Raw genomic sequence first — 15,652 nt, forward strand, 5'->3', positions numbered from 1 at the left:
TGGACGCTCCACTTAAACCAAAAAGAGGCGCAGGAAGATGTCTGAGCAACTAGGTGAAACCCTGCCTGGGTGGGACTGTGGATGCTGCCTACTTGCCTGACTCTTGAGCCCTGCCTCCCTTCCTGGTTCCTGTCCTACTTATCCCAGGCCTCCATCTGTTCCCAGTTCCTGCCGTGCTCCAGGTCCCTGCTCCAACACCCTACCCCGACTCCAGCTTCGGCTCTGACCTTCGGCTCGGCCCCTGACTCTGACCCCGGCTCTGGTTCTAGGCTCCTGACTAACCACTAGGCCTGACCACCAACCGCCTGTCCTTAAAGGAGGCCTTGCAACTCTGTGGGACCATGGATGGGGGGGGGGTGTACATGGAGGAGCTGCAAGGAAAATGCAGCCAGCACCTCAGCGGGAGGTTCTGGAGGAGCCGTAAGAGGGGATGCAACCTGATGAACTCTACATAGACACACGCCCGGGCCACCCTCCCGCTGCAGAAAGCGCACATTAACAGCGATTCAGAAAAAACCCTCAGACACTGCTGTAGGAGCTGGCAGACCCCATGCTCACCTCCCACTGGAAGACCGAGTCCTCGTCACCTCTGCCATGCACACACTCGGCACAAACTGCCCCACGCACTGGGATCAGAAGCCTGCTTTCAAACCTTGGGTCTGGCCGGCTGACGCTTCGCAGAGTCACATGGCTCGCTGCAGCCAAGGTGAGTTTTAACGATCATCCTTCATCAATATCATTTCCAGTGCATCGTTCCCCACGCAAACTAAAGAGTTTGTTGGTTGTGTTGTGCCTGGAGTCCCCTCTGCTAGTGCAGAAGGCAGCAGAAAAAGGAAATTCCCCCTGGGTAATGGACACGCAATGCAGGTCAAGCTGATCACCCTACCCCACTCCCACCTGTTTCCTCTCCTGTTTGTGAAAGGATAAGGCTAAGGAGGGTGGGGAAAAACACAGCACCTCCACAACTCTCAGCTTTAATTCTGCTCTCTGTCACAGGTCTGGTGCCAGCTGATTTGTGTATTCACGCTTGGCAGAGTAAGCAATTTATTCTTCAGAGTGTCACACAGCCTCAACTCTTGTTGACTGCAATGGCAGCTAAGGGCACTCAGGAATTTGCAGGATTAGGCCCTAGGAGAATAGATCACTACATCTCCCCCACCAAAACAATCAAAGCTATTACTTTTCTTTATACAGCAATTTTCAGCAGAAATCACTTCACAAAAGTATCCTCATTTGTACAGCACTTTGGGGGATACACGTCACTTCACTGGCTACTGACTGAGGGGGAACACAGCAGCACTCAAGAGTTTGTGACAGGAAGTAATGGACTCTGCAACCCAACTTAAAGATGTAAAAGAAATTTTCTTGAGACTCATTACCCAAGTTGGAACGTGGCCAGAACACCAAAGTTAACACCCTTACTCTTGTCAAAATGCCATTGATCTTCAGCAACATGTGATCAGGACCTCATGACTCATCTAAAGGACCGCACTTCGATGAGCACAATGTTCCCTAATATCTTATTGGATCAATGGTCTGACAGAGGCTTGGAGGAAAGGCTGCCAAAGCCTGAATTACTGTCACCACTTCTTCCTATACCACCAGGGTTTTCTTTGGAGGTCTCGATCCAACAAGAAACACAGCCCACAGTCAGGGGAGACATATTCAAATTAATACAGAGCAGCAGCATAGTCTAGTGGACAACTATTCCTGGCTCTGCCACTGGCCTGCTGAGTGACCTGGGGGAAGTCATTTTGCGTCTCTGTGCCTCGGTTTCCCCTCCCACTCGTCAACTGTGCTATCTAATTGGATTGTAAATTGTTTGGGGGCAGAGGTGGCGCTGGTCACTGCACAGACATGCAGTAAGAGAATCTTGGCTGGAGCCTTTTGGGAGCTAGAAGAACACAAAAAAAAACAAAGTTCAATCCGCTGGGAGCGTACAGCCTATGAAACATCAAACCTAGACATCTGACACGTGATAAAAAACAAACAATATACTTCCACAGGCCTTTAGAGCACAGGATCTCAAAGTGCTTAACCAATATTAACATGCCATGAAAAATTACCACAAAAATGACATTACGGGGGTCCAGGTTTATTTTGTCTTAGTGAGTCTTCAGCAAACGTGCGGAGTTTACAAAGAGCCTTTTTGCAAATGTCAGCCCGACAAACTCAGCCTGAGCTCTTACAGCTGACCTATTATCACTCCTGGTGGGGCTGAGAGAGCCAGAAGAGGGCTACACGTCTATAACTGAGGGCAGAGTCTGGTCCCCTTGACTGCAACTCTGCCACCCTGCTATCTCCCCTGGAGCTGCAGCGATATAACTGAAAGCCCTGCACGTGAAACGTAACACCTCTTCTGCGCAAGCCAGAAGTGAATCCCCATAACTGTGCTGGCTCTGGAGCACTAGCGTAATCGTTATTTTTAATCCCTAATGTAAGCAGATATGTAGGATTACACAGGCAGCAGATCTGCTGAGAAAGAAGCTGCCAATTTATGAAGCCACTTTCCAGAGCCAATTTAAGCTTCACAACACCCCTGCCAGCTCAGTATTATTAGCCCCATTTTACAAATACAGAAATTGGGCCTCAAAGAGAGAGGTTAAGCTCCAAATTTTCAAAATGGCCTTTGATTCCGAGTGCCTGTTTTACAATGCCCAATATTAGACATCGAGGGGGCCCAGCACCTATAACTCCAAACAACAAAGAAAGCTGCAGCTGTTAAGATCCTCTGGGGAGGAGGGGGAAAAATCACCTCAGAGGTGTTCTAGAGTTGGCCACTCCAAAATAGAGGTGCCCAAGATTAGTCCAAGTGATCTGCTGAAGATCATGAGTCAATGGCCTAGCTGGGACTAGAATCCAGGAGAATCCTGATTCCCAGTCCCTGGCTCTATTCCCTAGGTGCGATGCTTTTGTTATGGTGATGTAGAGATTAACAGAATCTTCCTTCAACTAAAATGCTAAGCAATATCTAGTAGTTTCCTACAATCCACCTGACTGCCCTCCTCTTCAGAGGGACAATAGGAGGAACAGGAGCATCCTGAAATAAAGGACTATGTCACCCAACTTTTTAGCTCATTAGCACCTGCCCGTTTAAATTTTGTTAAGCTACAAAGGAATCTCACGGTAATTTTTACTAGGAGTAGAACAAGGTTGTAGAAGAGCTCTACTTTGACCAGATCCCCAGCAGGTGGGAAAGAATCTACACTGTGCTTATATTTGGATGTCATCTGTTTGCTTCTCTTTTGCACTTGTCCAGTGAGGGACAAGAATGCAGGGCCACTCCCTGCTCTGCATTATAACTGCTGTACATGTGCTCGGAGTTTCACACAACATGGATCAGCACTGTAATCACCTACACCACAGTTAATGGAAAAGAAACACACTCAAACCAGTGGTGGAATGGTCCTAAGACCAATACTTACCAACAAGAAGGGGTCTCTGACTTGAAGTTAGTTCAGCTCCAGAATTGCTATTCAGAAAGCTAGGGCCCTGAAGAACTCGCTAGAGCTATCCACCAGGTTTGCAGGATCTGGTTAGTGCTAATGTAAATGCTTTTAATGCCTGCAAACATTTAATTAAATTAAACCTTCAGCGCTACTTAGCGTTGAAATCTTCTTTTTAATATTTCAGCAGAGGCTTCCTAATATGGGCTAACACAGGTTGCATTACATCTCTCTATTTTTAGTGCACTTGGTTTTTTGGCCATAACAACTGCTATTTCAGACCAAGTCAAACTTGCAGAGAAAACACAGCTAAGAGACACTGATTAAAGATGGGGAAATTCATCATGTGACTAACGTATACCTGTTTGAGGACAATGTTCCACACATTTGATACCTGAAGACTAGCACCTATTTAAACTATTACCACCGCTGTTCAATTGGACTGCAAGAAACTGAAAGTGGGAAGAAACCCCATTGTTATTTTGTGAATAAAAATATGTTGATTTTCTTTGTTTTTCCTCTATTTGCTGTTCTCCATGCAGCACATTTGTGGGCATTACATGAAATCTGTGGTTCATTTAAGCTGAACAATGAGTTTTAAGACAGACTTGCATTTAGGAGTAATTTATGGGGTCTGTGTCAGAAGCATTAAATAATAACCTTTCATCCAAAGACAATCTGCTCTCTTTCATGCTCCTGGGGCTGTATTTTATATCAAGTCCCTTCGACGTAGAGAGACCTTAATACATCACCAGAGACCTTTGGAAAAGTTATCAGGGAACTTTACATTTCCCGAAGAAACAGAACATTTTATGAGCTGGTTAAGAGAGACTGCTTTGCTTTCATAATGTGGTTAGATTCTATCTTTTTAACATGGATTTTTCCCGTCCCTCCAAGAAACCTTGAGAAAATCCTTTCCCATGCACTGGATTGTTGATGGCATAAGAAATATGCCAAATACATTGAGCCAGGGTTTCAGCTAGTCTAAATCGGTGTGGTGTTACTGAAGTTAATGGAATAGGCCTATTTCCACCAGCTTAGGATCTGGCTCAGCATATGTAATGTGTTATGTTTGTGGCCCCCTCTCTAATAACTGTAATGAGACTATAAATAATATTAAATAACATCTAGCACAAGCCTAATTTTTATATTGCCATTTGAGGGTTCAACAAGACTTCATACAATACTTAATGGCTGATACGGAAGGGTAACTTTTTCAAAAGCTCCAAGAGCTGAAGAAGCAAAATCCTGCAGAAATGTGGCACGTAGGCTCCGAAATACAACTGATTTTGCAAGGAGTCTAAGGACTTGTCTACACAGCGAGGTCTACTAGTACGCGAAGCCATACTTCCGGACTTTCACTGTACCGTAGCACTATCCACGAGGGATGGTTACTTCAGAGCACACTGTAGAATTGCTGGCTTGCTTCACTGTAACTCACCGTGTAGACAAGCCATAGGCACCCGAGTGTCTGTGTCGCTTTTGAAAACAGGACTTCGGTGCTTTTGAAAATTTGATGCAAAGGCTAATTTTGATCCGGTGACACCACTGGGTAGCTACATTTGGGGGTGTTGAAAGAGGCAGGCAGAAAGGTCATTGCACTTTTGTCCTGTATTTCAACAGGGCAGTCACTGCTTAAGCCGACTGGCTTTCCCATGCTGATGGCCACAAACCTCATGAACCGGAACTTTAGGGAAAGGCAAACAATGACAGAACAGACGGGTTACGGGCTAGACAGCTGAGATCATGACATATTGCATCCATCAGAACCATCTCTCTGCTGTGTTGCGGTTTTCCGGTTTGGAGGCTGTTATCCATCGTTGCCATAGACGTAAGCTCTTTAGCCCAGAAACCATCTTTTCATTATTATCGTGCCTACCACAATAGGGCCCAGAACCTGATTGTATCACACTAGCAGTTACAAGCCCCAAATTATTAACATTAATAAGCAAGCTGTTAAGAAAATGGCTCAACCATCTGGTGCCGCCCACTAGAGGGTGCCCCCCACCCTGGTGTAGCAATGACAGCATAGATCAGGGCATTATAACAAGGTTTTGCTCCATACATGAATTCTGCATCTAACCCCTATACAATTAGGCCCAGGGTAAGAAGATGTTTCCATCTATGGTGTACAACATTAGATTAACTTTCTACATAGAGGGCCAAATTACTCCCCAGCATAGGAAAAGCCAGGAGAGCCAGTGGCAAAGGGAGGGGGAACCTGCACAAGATTTCCTCTTGTAGAGTGTTCCCTTATCATCTCAGAGGAAGATGGATCGAAGAGCTGCCCACCAACCCAATGGATCCTAGGGGAGAAAGGGAATCAGTGGGAGCCCACGGCACTCTGCAGCATCTCTGACCCTTGTCATTGGGAGCATAGCACCAGTGGACCCACTTCTAAAGGGGAAGTCCCATAGAGAAAAGACCATGGAAAATAAAGCCCGAGAATATATTACCTTTCCACCATGAGCATCACAGGGCTGGTGAAGGGGGATTATTGGTCCCCCCTAGCCCTACCCCTTCCTCTCCCTGGCTTGCATGATGCCCATTCCTTGTCCACTACATAGCCCTGCATGGGGTCTGGGGTGGGTGGGGAACGGAGATGCTGCTGGGGGCGTCACTAAGCCCCCACTCTTGTTCAGGATGAGGTGTTCCATGCATAAATCTTGGGGGCCATGATTAGCCCAACACTTTGGGCATAGGGAGTACGGTGGAGGATATAGGAATGCATGGGCATCTATTTACTCATGTGCACGCTTTCCTACCTATGTACTAGATGCTCTAGACAAGCCACGTTAAGAACACAGGGCCCATGCATACTGCCAATGCAGCATCAACATGGGCCAGTATTCAGACTGGCCACTGTCCCTTCCACATGTTATTCCAGGAGTAATTTGGCTCCCGGTGCCTCTCAGAAGAGAAACATTGGTCAGCTGTGCAGTGTAACCTGTGGGAGCGTCACTGACACCAGCTGGACTAAAGGTGTCCAATGTAAAGGTGACATTTTACAGATGTTCAATGACAACCCTTACAAAGTCCCCAGGGAGCAGTCCAGCTCAGTTTCCTTCTCCCCCTTGCACAGATCCTCAGGCAAAGGAGGACGCATTTGCTGTTTGGGAGGCAAAGGACAGTGCCTTTGGGAAGGTTGAGTTCCACACAGGTGAACCCCCAAATGGGGCATTTTTGCTTTCCCTTTCTTCTCCATTAATTTATTTTGCTTTCTTCTTATACGCACTCCCCGTCCCCCAGGAGCCATTCCACCAACTCACGTGTCTTTACAGGCGAGTTCACAGGCCCATGGCAGCCAGTGGGAATCCTTCCACTGGCATCTACTTGCACTGGTTACAGTCCTGTGGACCCACGTGTATGATCAGTCATTCGTACCTCCTAACAGTCCCAGGTTTCGTGGGACTAGCCTGCTCTGACCCCCGAAACCGCCTGACCCAGTTGAAGTGGCTCCTGTCCCACAGGGCTGGCTGGGCTCGGCTCCCTGCTCCAGGTGTTGCAACCTTGCCCCTGGTGCGCAAGGTCACAGCGCTGCTCAGGTTTAGCCCTAGCCCCCACTAACAGGAGGGCAGCCGGGCCAAATTTGAAGGAGTGGTGCTTGAATATGTGCCCCAGGCTGCAGTGCCGCTCCCTCAAATTTAGCCCAGCCGACCCTCCAGCATGGGGTGTGGGGGCCGGGCCAAACCTCAATGGCATTACAATGTGACCCCGTGCCAGGCTCCAGGAGACAAGCCCAGCCAGCCCCAGGAGACAGGAGCCGCCGCTACGGGGTGAGCATAGAGCAATTTCACTCTGCCATTCCACCTCAGGCCTCCCTCCTGGGGGGGGCAGCACCTGACCCCCCCTCCCCCAAGACCTCCCATTCCCTGGGAGCAGGACCCATCCCGCTTTACCCTTTGGAAACGTTGAGAGGTAGAATCAGTGCTATTTAAAACCTTATCATCTGAAGCTTTACTTATTTTTTTACACCCCCCTCCCCTCCCCAAAAAAATAATAAATCTAAAGTGGCACTAGTTCACTTTACTGTCCGCCGAGTTACAAAGGTTCAGAAGGAAAAACTAAAAAAAAAGAGCAGCTTTGATAAGTTCTAAGAACACACAAAAAACAACTAAGAATTGGTAAATATTCAAAACCATGGCACTCCCAGAGCTTAAAAACAATAAACCCTTTAATTCATATTTACACATGCGTGAGTGTTGGTATGTATACACAATATATAGTTCCATGCTATGTGAGTATATATAAAATGTATAGTGTCTAAACATATTTCTTAAACACTTGCAGTCTCTGACCGTGCATGCCAAATTTCAGCCTGTGTCATATTTGACAGCCAAGTTACAAGCAAACTGGGGTCCCTAATGGAAATCTGGACAGTTCCTTAGTTCCAGTTCTTAGTAATGAGGTCTTTTATTCCCATGAGAAAGCTTGGAAGCAAGCCGCTCACATATCCTTTCCATGCCGTTTCACTAGGAACGGACCTCGGTGTGGCAGAGAGGATTATTTTTTTTTTCTGTTTCTAAACTCCTTGTGCACAAAAGTTAATCCAAACCAGACAGAAGTCAATTAGGTCATTAGTGTGCTAAGCCTATTAACAACCATGACTTACATTTCTTTCCTGCAACAATGAAAAACATTCAGGAGTTTGCTTTTTAGCAGGAAGGCCCATGAGCAATTCCCTTATTTTCTGACATTCAACTTGTGGCAGTGGCTGCTTGAACCAGTAGAAGATTCCTACATTGTACATTTGAGCTGCACGTCCACCTGGCAGGTTTGCAAACTCAGTCCCGTAATGTGGAACACAAGATGAACCTTGCCAGAGCGGAAGGACAGTCTTGTGGTCAACGTCCAGGACTGGGATTCAAGAGGTTGGGGCTGTTCCCAGCTGTCACAGACTCCCTGGGTGACCTGGGGCAGGTCACCTAGGATCAGGTCCGAAGCCCATTAAGTCAATGGGAGACTTTCCATCAACTTCAACAGGTTTGGATCAGGCTCTTAATCTCCCTCATGGGGTTGACACCGACCTACCTCACCGGAACGTTGTGAGGGTAGATTCGCAAAGGTCTGCAAGGTGCTCAGATATGATGGTACTGATCACCGTCAAAAGGCTGTAAATAAACAAGGAGCCCAGTATTGCAAAGTTCTGCGCTCCCTGGACTCCAATGGAGCAAATGAGCGAAGGGAGCGCTGCACCATGCAGAACTGGCTTTAATTTTGCAGTGGCAGCCCACTGCGTCTCAGTGGACTAGAAGAATGAAGGTGTAGCTGACTAATAAGTTGTAATGTGCAACACCGCACGCACACAGGCTGTTTTCCTGACAAGCACAGTTTAAACTATGGATGATCATATTTTATACTGTGTTAGTAAATACTGTATTTGCTGTAAGGAATAGAGATGCAGTAACTACAGCACGTAGCTGTCAAATCTTTTCTGGAAAGCCTGAGAGGTCCAAAATGTTGCATGTGCAAGAGCAACCTCTGGCATGAGACATGTCAGCCTCACTAGGGATGATCCCAAGCTGCCAAATTCCGATCCAGATCTTGCTCTCCCCACAGTTCAGGGGGTTTGGAGCCAGGGTTTTGGGGTCTGAACCCATCACAACAACCGCCGCTGGTGAGGTAAGAGCTCAGCTCTGTACAACACACGAGAGAAAACAATGTCTCTGCTTTAAACCGCGTTCTGTCAACAATCAGCAACCAGTACTGACCAGACAATCCAAATTAATGAGCTAAGGTCCAAAGGTTAAATCCCCAAACGCGGCATCCTTTAACAAGAGGATATGCAAACTTTCTGAGGCCCTCTGTCTACCTCACTACAATCCTTCCAGCTCCTCAAGTCTAACCGCAACTGCCTTTCCTACAGCCTGCTGGTTTCAATATCAGTGACCTTCATGGCTGCCACCTCCCTGAATGTCCCATAGCAGCTCCAGCTCCTGATCTTCTCTACTCTGCCCAGAGTACCTGATCAACCCTACTCCTGAGCACCTCAACTCCCACGTCTACTGCTTCCCTGACTGCCCCACAGCAACATAGCGTCAGAGAGTGCACGCAGCATGAGCAGTTGTCTGCCACTGCTCCACCCAGCACAGAGTTCACCCAGTACAAGAAGTGGGGATCAGGAATGATGGGGAGCAGGGGAAGAGGTAAGGGGAACAAAACATGTAGGAACATAGTGCCACTCATGAAATGAGACCGGGCTTGGCAGAGTATGTAAGAAATCTGTGCGTTCAGCCTTCTAGGACAGATCCCCAGCTAGTGTAAATGGACAGAGTTCCACTGAAGTCCATGCTACATCAGTTTACACTCGCTGAAGATCTGGCCCTAGGTCTTAAAACTGGGAGGAGCCAGGACATGGTTACTAAACATTCATACATCTTCTTGGAATCTCTGAGGGTATTTTAATATCACCAGCTGTTTTCTTATTAACATCCAACAAAAAATAGAACCGCGGGGCGGGGGGGGTAAGACGGGCAGTGGGAACAGCTGCATTTATTCAATGTTTTCACTACAGCTGCTACATACTGAAAGGCTGAGAAGATTTGCAGGGGCTCATAGGCACAAAACTCTCCAAGTGGATACACTTACCCAAGCTTTTGGCTTTTATTCCTCTGGGGTGACTGAAGAGGTGAAAAAGGGGTAGGAGGAAAGAGCGGGGGGGGGGGATATCAATAGGCAGAGAAATGTTAACTAAGAACACAAGTGCCACTGATTAAATGAGATTCTTGCTCTCTCTTATCCCAGTGGAGAACCTGGGGTTTGTTGCTTATATAATTACATCCTCTTCGGTCCTCCTTTTCGTTTAATAAAAAAAATAGTTCTAACATTATCCCACTCTGTTATCATCAAAGACTGGCAATTCCGAACTTCCCGAACACCCAGTGATTTCAGCAGACCCTCTCCTCCCTCAGTCATCCATGTATATGGGGATTCCAGAGATAGGAATGAGGACACAATTTGGGTTCAGAATCCAAACCCCAACTAGTTAAGAGGCACAAGGAGTCGGGTTCAGCACCTTAGAGAGAGATATGCTCTATTCACAAGAGCCAGATCTAGGGCTGATTTCAAATAACCATCATCCCCAGGGGGTTGGATTGGGGTTCTGGTTCAGACACTATCCTCCAGTTAAAGCCTATAAACCCCACAGAAGATAGACACATGCACACACACCAAACTGACTCCAAAGATACAAATACAGAGGCATTGAAAATTGTTTGCTAAGGAGGCTGCTGCAAAGGAGGAGTCCATCACATTGGAGCTCCAGCCTGGGTTCACAGGGCTAGAGAGAGACAGGAAGCTTCCTGAGGCTCATCTCCAGGAAAGTGGGACATCTGAATAGGACATTTCATTTATCTTAAATGATCACAAAAACTGGTTTCCTTTTGAGCAGCCATTTTAAAAGATCTTTACTCCCAAAATAGATAAGCCAAAATTTGCTGAGAATGTCACACTGAAAAATCAAGTGGCAGGAACCAAACCCAAGCCAGATTTCAGGTGTGAAATCTGGGTTCACACTACCCTTGACAATTTCAGATTCACATACGCATTTACAAATTCAATGAGAAATAAGTTTGCTCATCTGGCTGCATGACTTGCATCACTGTTTATATTAACGGTTGGCTGTTCCAACAGTCTGAATTCAGACAGATGAAATGTGTGGAGGACAAACTGAATATTTTTAGATCTCGTACAATTTTTACCAAAAATTAATTCTGCCCATCTCTGCCCCCTACCAGATAGTCCAATTATGCATTTCAAACTCTAACAGTACCATCCGGGATGGAATACACACCTCTTCCCTCCTACAAACAATTCCCTGAGATCACTCTCTGCAAGAGGCACCTTTGAATCTTCAGCATTCATAAATAAATGACAAAGCTAGGTGTGTAAATGAGAGTGTTTTCTCAGGCAGGGCCTGATCCTGTTCCCATTGACATCAATTGACAAAACTCCCATTGACTTAAAATGCTGTAAGATCAGCCCAATAAAAGTGGAACAGTGTACAGTGCCTTCAATCAGGTTCTCACAGCACTTCACAAGCATCCACATTCGCGACACGGGCAAGTATTATTCTAACCAACTTAGAGAGGAGGAGGCTCAGACACAGTGAGGTTAAGAGATTTGTCCAAGGTCAGAATGCTGGGAGACAGGCATAGAAACCAGGGGTCCTAATTCTCTAGCCTGTTATAATCACTCTTCATAGCCTCTCATTACAGTGTAACTCGAAGAAACCCATTTAAGCAAAGGTTCAGACCATATTTATTTTTCAAACTATTTAAACAATACCCAGCATATGAGTCTATTTATGTTTGTATTCGCATAATTGACTTTTAAACCCTCTCTGCCTGAATGATCCATCACCATGTCATTCATCACTACCTCTTACTGTCCTAAAATTCAGAGCTGGAGCACCGGTGAACACAGATCTTTGACAGAACAACAGTCATGACCGTAATGCATTCACGCAGTTGATCTCTTGTGCCTTTTCTCAAACTCACCTGATATGACTTTGCAGGGCTGGTCAGGGACCTGGGATTTAGCAGGATAGCTGGATTTTGAGGATCGTTTGTGCCTGATGAAATGCTCTCTTCCACTGAACGAGGTCTCCGAGATATTGACAGGTTGGATTAGCAACTGTTCTGTTCCAATCTGGATATAGCCAATCTGTCCACACAGGGGAAAAATTATTAGTTCCTTTGGCATGTTAACTATTTGTATTTCCCAGATCTCTTTGTGCTCAGTGTTTTTCTTATTCCCACTAGATCGCTTCACAGCAATGCATTTTCAAGCTCATTTGTGAGTACACATACATTTTAAGGCCAGAAGGGACCAAGACAATCATCTAGTCTCATCAGCATGACGCAGCCCATAGATTCCACCCATTGTTTGTGTGTTTAAGTGGAAGGTAAGAGTATTAATTATTTGTATTACTGAAGCACCTAGAAGCTCCATTGTGCTAGGTGCTGTACATACATAACAAAGAGATGGTCCCTGCCTCAAAGTATTTAGCAGCCAACACAAAGGTCAGACTGAAGAATCTGTTCCTTTTGAAGTTGTGGGAGCACACATATGCATTTTCCTAAAATTTTATAAAAACACTTTATGAACACCAGGAAAAAAACTTCTTAATATTAGGACATATTAAATTATGGAGCTAGAGGAGTCTCTGACAAGAAGAGGTGGGATGCACAAACTGGTTCAGAAAAGCTAGAAAACCAATTGAGTCCCCAAAGTATAAATACAGGGCCAGATTCTCACCTAGCAAACTGGTCTAGTGTTTCGTGGAGTACCAGCAATAGCTGGGCGAGGAATGGGGGGGACGCTACTGGAGGTTAAGAAGATAGAGAACTGTAAGGGGGGGGTGGTTGAAATGGAAGCCGCCAAGTACAGGCTAGTGGATCAGCCAAAGAGCCAAGTGCGCTGGAAAGGACACAAGTGTTGGATGAGTCAGGAGGCCAGAGCTGGGGAAAGGGAAAAGATTTGGTGGATGATAATGGAAGAGATGAATGATAATGGAAAGGATGAGGCCTCTTACGATTTGGGTAAAGCTGAATATGCGTCAGACACACATCCAGATGGTCAGGGGCTCTTCTTTTTTAACAACCCTGAAGATGCCAGTAATAAACTCCCATTGGCTTTTCTTTGCTGGACTTTATCTGAAACACTAAGTTTGTACGTTTACTGTTACTCAGAATGAACCCCCCCACACCCACTCCTATAAACGGAAAGAGCTGCATCTCTCATGCATGACATTAGAGTGGATTTCCCTACTTATGAAATCTGATCATCACTATCTACATGCTAACATTTTATATGTCTTTGATCCTCTTTGTTTCATTTCCAGAACACAAGGTTAAGGTGATGTCCATTGCAGCAGACAAGTTAGTTCCTACATTCCTCTTCACAGAACATGGCCTTGCCTATTTGCAGTGTTCCCTAGTGGACAGAGCACTGGACGGGGACTCAAAAGACCTGGCTTCTATTCCCTGGTCTGCTACTGGCCTACTGCATGACCTTGGGAAACTCACCTCGCTTCTCTGTGCTCAGTTTTCTCATCCTTAAAATGGGGCTAATGATACTGAACTCCTTCGTAAAGTGCTTTGAGATCAATGGAGAAAAAGCGCCAGGCATTACTTGTCATGAAAGCTGAAGAAACCCAATATTTAGGTCCTCTTTCCATAATACTCAGCTCTGTGTCCTTCTGAAAATTGTACCTGAAATGGACTGGTGCAGCCCAACAGACAATCAAGCTACACACCGGTCCCACACCAGAGCACACAATTCCAAAGGGGTGCGGCACTCTCAGGCAGGCTGTGCCCCAAAGTTTACATTTTGTGAACAACAATCAAAATAATTATTTTGATCATTTCAGTGAAACCAGTTCTTTTAATGGGATTGACCCAGTCGCCAGTATGGATGGTTAGTGAATGGTCTTTGCTAGCTCACAAGAGCCAGGCCAGGAAAAATGCCTGTAAACAGAAGTGAGCTTTACTCGGCTACTCTCATTGCCCCAGCTGAACAAACTGCAACCAAGTCAAAAAACACCAGAAGTAGAAGACACTGAGATTCTACCTGCTGCGGTTCTGCGAGGTACGACGCAGAACTCACAGCCTAGGGAAGGAGAGATTAGGGTGGCTTTAAGCCACTTTTGTGTCCTCCCAATTATGAGCTTCTCTGCTGCCCTTGGAGTAACAAAGACAGCCCTGGGGCTTGTCTGAATAAGAGCAGCCTCCCCAGGCTGCCCTCAGGGCCACGGCACAGCCCCAAGTCTTTGCAGGAGCCCTGCCACCAGCCCAGACTCTTATGCTGGGCTTGCGAGGGACTGCTCCAAGTCTGTCTTCCACACTTCCTGCATGAGGGGACTCCTCTGCCAGCCAAATCCAGTACTTTCTGGAGCCCCTTTAAGCCATGCCAGCCCTTTAACTGGCACAGAGGGGACCAAGTAGGGTGAGGATCTCACCCTAGCCGAAATCTTTTAAAACGCTCTCCATTTTTACTCACCCCGCTGGAGATTACTAACCCAGGGGAGAAAAGGGGTGTGCTGATAATCTGGTTTTCTGATAATACATACCGACTTTTTTCATTGCACTGATTCATCAATTATTTTGATTACTATAAAATAAACAAACAGTTTTAAAAATAGGACATTTTACTGTATATGATCCCTTGAAAGTATGCTACACAACTAAGGGTCTGATCCAACTTCTATTGGAGTCAACTGGAAGGCCCCTATAAATTCAGCACATGTTAGATTGGCCTGTAGTGCATGTTAGCTTGACTTTAAAAGGGCTCAGGCTGCGTTTGTTCACCTCTCTCTGCAGGGCACACGTATGTAACAGCCACGGGATAGGGAAAGCGAGACTAGATGGGTTTTTCAACGTGTTCTATGCCAGTCAGACAAGCATCCAAAGAAGGGATCTGCACATACGTGCTCCTGCAGGACATTCAACCGCTGACTGCACTAACATGATTTAAAATGTACATTACTTACATACCGTACATTCTGAGTTTCCACACAGAGCGCCAGATTCTGTGCTCACTTACACCTGGGCCACCCCATTGACAGAGTCTGGCCCCCGGATTCCCATGGAAGGATTTTCCGCTAGACGCTGCTAACTCTCTCATTTCTACAGAACGTCTAGGAATTGGAGAGAACTGAGCACCCAACGTGGAGTCCTCCCAAAAATCAGAGGCCACTTTCGAAAGCTTGGGCTTTAAAACCCCTTGGTGCCCCAGGTCAGCCCTTCCCAATCCTTACACATGGATAGCAATGACTTCCCTACCTCAAAGGAGGGCTCCGAGGGGAAGTTCATCTATGCACACTACAAATAGAGAGAGTCCCAAATGGAAGGTGCTATTTATGTGCAAGAATTACAGTGATTTGTGGGTCCCACGGAACACCTAATAGTTTCACATAACTTGCTCCACACTGGAGTTTTGGAAGAGTCAGGCTTCTTATCTTTAATAACAAAGTGGGCTTTGCCAGGGTCATTTTGAAGAAAGCAATAACTCTAGCTTCCCCTAGGACGCTCTTCACTACATGCTTTCCTTATTCCAACCTTCCTGCTGGGAGGCAGCCCCAACCCCCACCCCCCCTTTTTTTTTTAAATATAGGTTTTAATTATATAGGAGAAGGGCTGTAAATCTGGTGCTGTGGTACTAAAAACCACACCAGAGCTCCTGAAACTATGCCAGCCATTTTCTCT

At 46.1% G+C, this 15,652-nt stretch overlaps 1 protein-coding gene across 3 annotated transcripts in view; it reads right to left on the reverse strand.

The window, feature by feature from the left end:
* Positions 1–15,652, reverse strand: part of ADAMTS17 (ADAM metallopeptidase with thrombospondin type 1 motif 17) — a 256,462-nt gene that overhangs the window by 228,802 nt on the left and 12,008 nt on the right. For all 3 annotated transcript variants that reach the window (XM_073304275.2, XM_073304274.2, XM_073304277.2), the window contains exon 3: positions 11,945–12,110. In XM_073304275.2, coding sequence (XP_073160376.2) covers positions 11,945–12,110 — 166 coding nt within the window. The remainder of the gene's footprint in view (positions 1–11,944; positions 12,111–15,652) is intronic.

This window comes from Lepidochelys kempii, chromosome 10, assembly GCF_965140285.1.
Source record: "Lepidochelys kempii isolate rLepKem1 chromosome 10, rLepKem1.hap1, whole genome shotgun sequence".
In the NCBI taxonomy this organism is placed as follows: Eukaryota; Metazoa; Chordata; order Testudines; family Cheloniidae; genus Lepidochelys; species Lepidochelys kempii.